This window comes from Colobus angolensis, unplaced genomic scaffold, assembly GCF_000951035.1.
Source record: "Colobus angolensis palliatus isolate OR3802 unplaced genomic scaffold, Cang.pa_1.0 Scaffold1, whole genome shotgun sequence".
In the NCBI taxonomy this organism is placed as follows: Eukaryota; Metazoa; Chordata; class Mammalia; order Primates; family Cercopithecidae; genus Colobus; species Colobus angolensis.
In genome coordinates this window covers 2,574,534-2,584,144 of record NW_012110918.1, presented here as the reverse complement: position 1 = coordinate 2,584,144, position 9,611 = coordinate 2,574,534, and the positions used below count along the sequence as shown (strand labels likewise).

The window sequence follows — 9,611 nt, the reverse complement described above, 5'->3', positions numbered from 1 at the left end:
GACCTCGTGATCCGCCCGTCTCGGCCTCCCAAAGTGCTGGGATTACAGGCTTGAGCCACCGCGCCCGGCCTGCATGCTGATTTAAAATATAATTTCACTTCCATTTTTCTCCTTCAGTCTCTCTCTCATAGCTAGGTATACTATAAAATCAAAGGACAGGCTGGGCGCAGTCACTCATGCCTGTAATCCCAGCACTTCAGGAGGCTGAGGCAGGAGAGTTGCTTCAACCTGGGAGGCAGAGGTTGCAGTGAGCTGAGGTCGTGTCACTGCACTCCAGCCTGGGTGATGGAGTGGGACTCCGTCTCAAAAAAAAAAAAAAAAAAAAAGCACAGTCTTATTTCTTCCTAAATACAGTTTATCATCTTTGCTCTTGATTTAGGAAGTGGATGAATGGGTTATTTTATATTATGTTTCCTTCAAAAACTAAATTAGTTTGCTTTTTATTTGTGGAGGCCCTTCATTGATTTATTTTCCTGTGGGTCAATGACCCTCAAATAGAAAGACATCTCGTCCTCTAGTTTAGATGGTGTCTAGTTTGTCAATTCATTTGTTCACTTCCAGGCTTCATTTAGATGCTCACAAGACGGTTGATGGCTAGTTCTTTCTGTAAATGTACCTGCAGTGACACCAAGGCTTTTTTGGGGGGATGAAGGCCTTCTTTAATCGGACCTAAATCATCTTCTTGCTCCTTAAGCCTGTGGTCTTGTACCATTCCCCTCCTTCCCCCAAAAGTCAGGGCTGCTCCCTCTCCTGAGGCTGAGGAAGGAAATGAGCCCTGGAGATGGGATGTGGTTTAGCAGCAGTGCCCGTTCCTGGCATAAACAGCCTTCTCTGTGTGCTTCTATATTTAAATCACTTTCCTTTTGAACCACATTACCTGGGGTGTCTGACTGCTGGTGGTGATGTCAGAATTGATTCTCTGCTATTCTCTCTCGGCGTCCGGTGCTATTTTAAAGCATAATGCAGACCTCTTCTATTTGTTAGATTATTAGCTATAGATCTCTTGAATCACTGCTTCGAAATGGCCCATGTTATGTCATAAGTCTCCACGTGTCTCCCTCTGGACAAAGAAACATTTCTGTTTCTGTTGTATTCTTTAAGAACCAATTTCAGTTGTCAGAATTGACTGAATTCAAGTGTATTTCACCGTCAGCTGCCTCTCTGACTGCTCAAAAGCTGTCAGTTAAAATCCTTCCCAGCGGAGGACCCTGAGATGAGGGCCAGGAAGTGCTTTGCTGGAGCACGGCTGTTTGCACCTGGTGGGTTGCTGAGGTGACTCTCGCACAGGTAGCATTTGGCTCGCCCAATCCCCACCAGATAAACGCCAGGCTCTGTGTGGCTGCTGGCTGCTTGGATAGAAATGATCTTAACTCAGACACAGGGGTAGCCTACGTGTCTGCAGGAGCCAGGTTGTGAGCTTTTGGGGGGATTGGTCCAGGTACAATGTTCCCCCTCCCTCTTCTCCATTAAGTGTCCTCAAATGGAGGGAGGGGGCCTCCAGTGGGTAGGATTCCTTCTCGGGGCATCAGGAAGCCTCAGCTTCACTCTTACGTGGCTGAACTAGGGGACTGAGGACGGATGGGCCGACCCGTCCCCTCTCTTGGGCTTAGCACATGGAAAGGGCCAGTGTCTCCTGCCCTGAACCTGGGAGAAACATCCACTCCTGGGCTATGTGGCTGCCCACTGGAGACCATAAACCCTTTCATGGTCCCCGATGGCCCCTGTAGGGGTGGGGGCACGTCAGACCCAGGCCTCATTCGGGACAAGTCAGGCCAGGTATCTGCCCATGTCACTCAAGAGGGTGAGGGTCCTGTTCAGATGGACAGACCCTACTATGAGCCCCTTCCCTCTCCCCTGTCCCTGGGTCCAGGTGGATATTATTTGGGAAACTGAGCATCCGGGGCAACATAAAGAGGAAGGACATCCGAGGGGGACCCGTCTTAGTCATGGGGCAAGAGGAGAGGGACTGTGACGGTCCTCTGCAGACTCTGAGCCTTCCTGCCTCTGCCTCTGGGATGTCCCTCTCTGTCCCACTGCCCCGGCTTCCATCATACTTACACAAAGCTCAGGGATTGCAGCTTTGCTTCCGACTAAGTCAGCAAAGATTCCAGTGCCAGGATGATGATCTGGGGTGTTAGGAACTCTGACGTTGTGCCATTCTCCTTTGTCTCTGCAAATGGCTTATGCTGATTTTAATCTCCTTATTTCTGTAAGACTCGGTGGTTTAAAAATATTAAATGGGGTATTTATTAAAACTATGGTGAACTCAGCCCTCAGACTTGACTGGGGGATGGAACAGTCTGGCTAAACAAGTGTTCTGGTTAAGGGCATTAGTCACTGTGCAGAACCATGTCTAGTGTGCCAGTTTCGAAGAATTAGAGCAGAAGCCACATTTAGCTCCAAGCTGAACTGGAGTTAATAGGGATCTTTCTTTGATAATTGGAACAGCTGGTAGGATTAGGGGATGCCTTGGGTTATCACTGAGAATGTATCAGTGGACCAAGTGACAGTCCATGTAGACTTTCATATATTCAAAGATACTTTGTGGATTTGTCTAAAACCAAAGAAACTGGTACTTTAGGGATGCAAGAAAGCCTGTAACTTGCATTGGTGCCAGTGTTGTTTTTAGCCTTTTGGTAAAAGAAGTTCTATCAGCTCCTGACAGTGGTTTTCTGGGCTGTGTCTCCTCCCACACCTCTGACTGAAGAATTTTATAAAATGGGCTGGAGAAATCTCCAAGACCTGACCCTGGAGCTTCAGAGCACTACTGTTCCATGGGAGAAGCCTGGCTTTGGCCTAGGCCTCTGGCATGGACTCCTGTGTGTGGTGAGGGGAGCCCATGAAATTCCTGGGGTCAGTAGTATCATGCTGTTTCATCCAGTCCCAATTCCTGCACTGAGAGAAGAGGGACCAGTAGGGAAAATGGGGCACTAGGCAAAGTGGGCCGTGGGGCAGCCTGCCTCTTTGCCCTAAAGAGGCAGAGCCTGAAAGAAGTAACACTTCACCCAGCCCAAGGGCAGGGGTGGCCTCTCTGTGGGTTCATTTGGACTTTCAGAACACATAGTCTCTCCTATGGGAGAGGCCCCTGCTCTCATTCTGGAGGCATTAAAATTGGTCTTAGATGTTGTACATGGAAGTCCTTTCTTTGGGGGACAGTAGAAAAATTAGACAGCTCTTGCCCACTGAGCCTCCAACATTCTAAGACTAAATGGGACCTTGAGAAGTCTCCTCCACTGCACCAGCTTCTGGTCTGGCTGCCTTCAAACTATGCCATGTCAAAAGCTGGACTCCTTGTGTTCACTTGGGTCAGAGCTTTTAGGAGCTGTGTTTACATGCACAATAGAGGGTGTGGGAAGGAACTGGAGAGAAAGGAGGCTCTGGATTCAAGACTTGAGTGGAGAACCTCTATTTGTTAGCTAGTTAGCCTGGGGAAGGCTATGCTCAGCCTCCATGTTCCTACCTGTAGAATGAGAACCACCTGTAGAATAAGAACCACCTGTAGAATAGGAGCCACTGGTAGAATAGGATCCACCTGTAGAATAAGAATCCACTCACTGAGTTGTTGTAAAGTAGTTAATGTATTGACTAAAAAGGTGAATGTTAGGGGTAATCATCTGAGTATGAGTCCTGGTTGCTCTGCTCATCACCTGTGTTACCTTGTCAAATATCTCAACCTCTCAGTGGTTCATTTTCTTTATCCGTAAGATTGGAATGATGATAATAGCATGGCCTTCATGGAGGTTTTTGTGAGGATTAGGTGAGCTAATATATGTATGTCATCCCACCACCTTCTGGACTCCATAGATTTGGGAAAAAATTGGCCGTTCATCTTATTAAGGATTCCTCGTATGTGATGAATTGCTTCTTTCTGTTTTTAAGATCCTCTGTCTCTTTCAACAGTTTGATTATCGTGTGTCTAGGTGTGGATCCCTTAGAGTTTATTCTACCTGGAGTTCATTGAGCTTTACAAATTTGTAGATTTTTAATGTTTTTCATCCAATTTGGGGAGCTTTTGGACATTATTTTTCCCATACCTTTTTTGTTCCTTTCTCTCTTTCCCTCTCCTTTTGGGACTTCCTTTACATACACTTGATGGTGTCCCATAAGTCTCCGAGGCTCTTGTCATTTTTCTTTCTTTTTTTTTTCTATCTGTTCCTCAGACTAACTAATCTCAAATGGCTTATCTTAAAGGTCACTGATTCTTTTACCTGCTCAGATATGCTATTGAGCCCCTCTAGTGAATTTCTCATTTTAGTTATCGTACTTTTCAACTCTAGAATTTCCATTTTGTCCTTAAAAATAATTTCTGTCTCTTTATTGATAGTTTCTATTTCATGAGACATCATTTTCATCTTTAATGCTTTTGATTTTTAAAAAAAGTTCTTTGGATATACTTACCATAGCCAATTTAAAGTTTTTGTCTAGTAAGTCCAATATCTGGCTTCCTTGGGGATCTATCGAGTTCTCCCTGCCCCATATATGCCCCATATCATTTTAGTTCTTTGCATGTCTTGTGTTTATGTGTGTATTTATTTATTTAGAGACAGTCTCACTGTCCCAGGCTGGAGTGCAGTGGCGTGATCATAGTTCACTGTAGTCTGATCAAACAATTCCCTCACCTAAGCCTCAGGAGTAGCTAGAATTATAGGCACATGCCACCACTCTTGGCTATTTTGTGGGGTTTGTTTGTTTGTAGGGACAGGGTCTCGCTATATTGCCTAGTTTGATCTCAAACCTCTGGCCTCAAGCAATCCTCTTACTTGGCCTCCAAAAGTGCTGGGAATACAGGAGTGAGCCACCGCACCCAGCCAGTATTTTTTAAACAATATAATGCGGCAACTCTGGAAATCAGTTGTTCCCCCTTCTTGAGGATTTGTTCCTGTGGTTTGTTTAGTGACTTTTTGAACTAAGATGGTAAAGTCTGTGTTTTTGTCATGTGTGACCACTGAAATCCCTGTTCAATTAGCTTAGTGACCAATTAGAAATTTCCTAAAATGTTTGGCAACAATGACTTCCCCAGTCTTTACAGAGGGGCTCTGTGCATATGACTCACACTCAGGTAAGCCACCCACATCTCCGCCTTAGCTTTCACTTTCTGCTTGAACAGAGCCTTAAGATAAGGCAGAGGGTGTGTAGGGCCTTCTTAGGTCTTTCCTGAGTGTGCACATAGCTTTGTGCATGCATGTCACCTCCTAGATTCCCAGGAATTTGTTGGAGCTTTTCAAAGCAACCTATGGACATCTTAGTCTTCAGTTTTTTGGTTAGCCTGTTGTTTTCCCAACTGTTATCTACTGCCTCAGACAGCCATGATGTTAAGCAATCATCTCTAATTATTTTCCACAAATGTCCCCAGGGAGAAAGACTGTTTGCACCGGATGAGCTCAGAGTCAGGTCAAACAGAAACAGCTTCTCAAGTGGGGCTTTTCAGGGAATCACCAGACAGGTCAAATCATGACAACTCTCTGGGAATGGGCCTTTGATCCAACCCCATTCTCTCCCCTCCAGAGGCTACTGGGATGCTGATTTTCACTGTGGTTATGAACGTTGGTTTGCGAGGTTACCACAGAGTTGGGAAAGGGAAAAGGGAATCAGGAATAAGTCAAGTTAAAACACCACAGAACTCACTGGTCCTCCTGAGATTCACCCATTTTTCTTGCTGGACTTTGGTTAATTTCCAGAGCTCTGAAAATGTTGATTCTGACCATTTCCACCAGCTTTCTCATTGCTTTTATGGAGAAGAAGATTTTTGGAGGTTCTTTCTCTATTATTTTTTTTCCTGATGTCATTCAAAGTTAATACATGTAAAGCATTTACAACAATATTCGGCACACAGGGTTACATGTATGTGCCATTATTATTGTTGTTGTTGTTAATAATAAATGAGAGGCCACATATGAACCCGCTTCCTCCCTCCAGACAAGAGTGGTCCCAGGGGGCACAAGAAGGGCATATGGGGAAGGAGAAAAGATGTCCATTTGCAGAGAAAAGAGAGGGAAAAAGGCAGGAACATACTTTGGAAGATGACTGGGGGAAAGGTAGTGCTCGGTGTCACAAGTGTGGAAAGTATGGTTCATAGCTGGTTAGGCTAAGAAGGCAAAGAGGTAGATCCTGGTCAGGCTCAAGGCCAAGCAATGCCTGTTGGTCCCCTGTAATTGGTCCAGTCACCTCTCACCAGCCTGTCTCTTCCTTGTGTGGACTCGGCTCACTGCCCAGTTCTCTGCTCTGACTTTAAAAGGCAGATGGTTCCAAGGACGGGTGAACAGGACTGTAACAGCACGTCCCCATGTGCGGTCCCTGAGGAAGCTGCCTTGCCCTGCCCTGCCCTGCCCTGCCCAGGGGAGTTGGCTGGAGGGTGTGCCTGTTTATGGGTGTGCTCGGCAGTCGCCAAGGGGCATGGGCATCCGGGCTATGCGATATCCTGCAAGCACATGGCCACACCTGTCACCCTCAGCCCTAGGACTTGGTGTTTCTACAACAGCTGGGCACTTGCGAGTCTTCTGGGCGTCCAGTGGGCGTGCATGAGGGAGGGGATCTCTGGAGCAAGCAGCCGGGAAGGAAGAGGGAGCAGAGATATGGGAGGATGGGGTCTTGGCTCTTTGGTTCACATGGAGACTGCAAGATCTTTGGGGACTCAGCCCTAGTGTCCTTGAAGGACAGGTTTCAAGGAACACCAAAGTCTGATAAAAGAGGGAATAATCCTGAAAACCAGGTGGGACATCATACTGACATAACCCTGCTCCACCGCCACCGTGGATGGGCGTCTGTAAACCTGGGAAGGGATCTTACATTGCTGAGAATCAGTCCCATATTTTATAGAGGAAGAAGCAGAGGCTGAGATGATCTTTGTCCTCCCTGGATGGTCATTTGAGGGTAATGGGCAACGGTGACTAGCTCCCTGGCCTCCATATAGCACTCTTTCCTCTAAAGTGCTATATTTGCTAAGAATCCAGAAGCCTCGACATTTGCAGAATAGAGGCTAGTCACGCAACTACCAGGTACTCCTGAAAAGGAGCTTACCTTCGACGTGTGGTTCGGTCACATGGTAGGAAATCGAGGAATATGCTTAAATTACAGGGTGAGGAAATGCTTTGTAACTCTGACAGGGTCTGAGCTAAGGGAGGATGCATAATGGACTGACGTCCTGACAAAAGGGCGGGCAGAGGCCAGGCACGGTGGCTCACGCCTGTAATCCCAGCACTTTGGGAGGCCAAGGCAGGTGGATCACCTGAGGTCACAGGTTCAAGACCAGCCTGGTCAACACGGCAAAACCCCGTCTGTACTGAAAGTACAAAAATTAGATGGGTGTGGTGCCGCATGCCTGTAATCTCAGCTACTGGGGAAGCCAAGGCAGGAGAATCACTTGAGTCCAGGAGGCAGAAGTTGCAGTGAGCCAAGATTGTACCACTGCACTGCAGCCTGGGCGACAGAGCAAAACTGTCTCAAAAAAAAAAAAAAAAAAAAAGGTAGAGGCAGGTGGCTCACCCACAGCCACGTCCTGCTTCACAGACATTCAACCTGTGCAGCTGCTCCAGGCCCAGGGCCCACAAGGGTCCATGCTTGGATTCATGTGCTGCTATCACTGCCTTGAAATCCTTGGTAATTTGGAGCAAGGAACCCTGCACTTTCATTTTGCACAGGACCCTGCATATTCCATCGCCTGTCCTCTCTCCTCCCCTGCCTTGAGGCCAGGAACAAACCTGCCAGCTCCATGGTTTCCCCCCCGCCTGAGGACACAGAGCCACCCAGCATGTCTTTGCAGGGAGAGTGACCAGGTGGAGCCCAGAAGTCCCTGGGCTGGTAGAGCTGAGGTTCCTGTCTTGAGCCTGCCCAGCTCTCTGCTCTGGGCGAAAAGCCTCAAGGTCCAGCCAGATAGAAATAGCTGGGACAAACGCCCTCATCTTACAACCCAGCCCCAGCCACCAGCACAGCACATGCAATTCAGATCTTCTTCCCTGGGCAGAAAGGTCTGGGCGGCTGCCCTATTTCTAGCCTGAGAAACCTGCCTTCCTTGGCATGGGCAAATTTGTCAGGGGGACGACGGGGAAGGGCGGGAGGTGGGGATTGGGACGGAGGGTGGGTACGTTACCCCCAGGCAGGGTGATGGGCCCGCAGGTCTTGCTGTCGTCCATGGGGATGCGCTTGGTGCAAATCCGCCAGAGGCCGAAGTGGGCCGCCTCGCAGGTGGTGTTGTGGTGCTCCATGTGGGGGCTCAGCACAGCCCAGTGGTCGGTTACCACGGCCGTCATGGCCAGCACGATGCCTGCCAGGATGCAGAAGAGGGTCACGCGGACCTTCAGTGTTTTGGTCTGGGACATGGTGGTCGCCGAGGCGTGGGTGCCCTGGGCAGGGTCCGGCGGCTGCGTCTCCTCGGGCAGGTGACAGCCGAGCTGGGGGGGGTGGCAGTGATTGTCGAGTTGGGAGTGGCCACTAAGTTTAGTGTGCCTGGCTGAGCCAGAGTGGGCTGGCCTTGGGGCTGAGGGACGCGGGACGTGCTGAGCAGCTGCCCAGACGCGTCAGGGGCCTGAGGGAGGCTGCTATTAATGCCCCTCTCCAGGCGTGGCACCGGGGACGGCTTCTGCTCGGGTTTCAGGGCTGTGTGCCCCTCTGGGAGCCAGAAATACCCCGGTGGGGGGTGGGGCAAGGAGAGAAGGCTCTGGATGGTGGATTGAGGCCTCTATGGAGTAGCAGCTCAGGGTGCCTGAGTTGGGAGGGGGAGGGGTGGGCAGCAGGGCCCCAGGGGTGGGGATCTGTCTGCTCTGGGCTGATGGGAAAGGGCACCCCAGGCCAGGGGAGGAGACCAGGAGCTGCAGGCTGCACGGCCGTCACGGGCTCCCACAGGGTAAGCCTCCTACCGGCGGGGCAGTGAGTAGGTTCTCATCCTGGGATCTGGGGGACCTAGGATTCTGTCTAGGAACATCCCAGGGACCCCGTCCGGGGCCTGTGGAGTCCACCTCTCAGGCAAGCGTTTTAGCCACAAACCCCACAGCATCCCCCAAACCATAGGAAGATTTTAGGTGGCTCCCAGGCCTGGCCTTACGCAACTCTGATCCCTCCATGAGAACATTACGTCCTTTTCAATTCTCTTTCCATCCCCAAAACTGGGCCCAGAGCAAAGCTCCGTTCGAGGTCAGTGTCATTATTGCCCGCAAAGTGTCCTCTGAAACAAAGCGAGACGGCCTGAAGAGGATGAGGAATCCTGCTGGACTTGGTTGTTCTGTTTTCAGGGCACTGTGTTTGGTTTTGCCTTCTACTAACAGCAGCTGATAACGATTTTCCAGTTGTGTTTTAATTTGCAAAATAAGTGTGTGAGTAAAAAAGAACGAATAGGTTGATTTACAGGGGATCATTAGGAGCTCATGGGTGTGCGGATACGGCAGAGAACACAGAAAGCCTGGGATCGACCACCCTCCAAGGGTCCCGTGCACCCGCCTGGCGCCCAGGCTTGTCCCCGAGGCTGCGGCCTCTACGTCTCTCCTGGGTTGTGCCACTCTCCCTTCTCAGCTCACTGGGTGGCCCTTTTTGGGTGTAGCCGACCGGCTGATGCACGACCAGGAATAGCCTCCTGAGCTGGGTGGGGCCTTGAACTTCAAAATTCTTGCCTCAGATTGACA

The 9,611-nt window shown here is 49.5% G+C and overlaps 1 protein-coding gene across 1 annotated transcript in view; it reads right to left on the bottom strand.

Annotated features, from left to right (window-relative positions):
* The window catches only part of CACNG1 (calcium channel, voltage-dependent, gamma subunit 1), a 13,777-nt gene extending 5,343 nt beyond the window's left edge, over nucleotides 1-8,434 (bottom strand). Inside the window, exon 1 of the mRNA XM_011949775.1 lies at nucleotides 8,087-8,434. Within this exon, the coding sequence (XP_011805165.1) occupies nucleotides 8,087-8,315 (229 nt within the window). The 5' untranslated portion in view covers nucleotides 8,316-8,434. The remainder of the gene's footprint in view (nucleotides 1-8,086) is intronic.
* Between the last annotated feature and the right edge of the window lie 1,177 nt (nucleotides 8,435-9,611).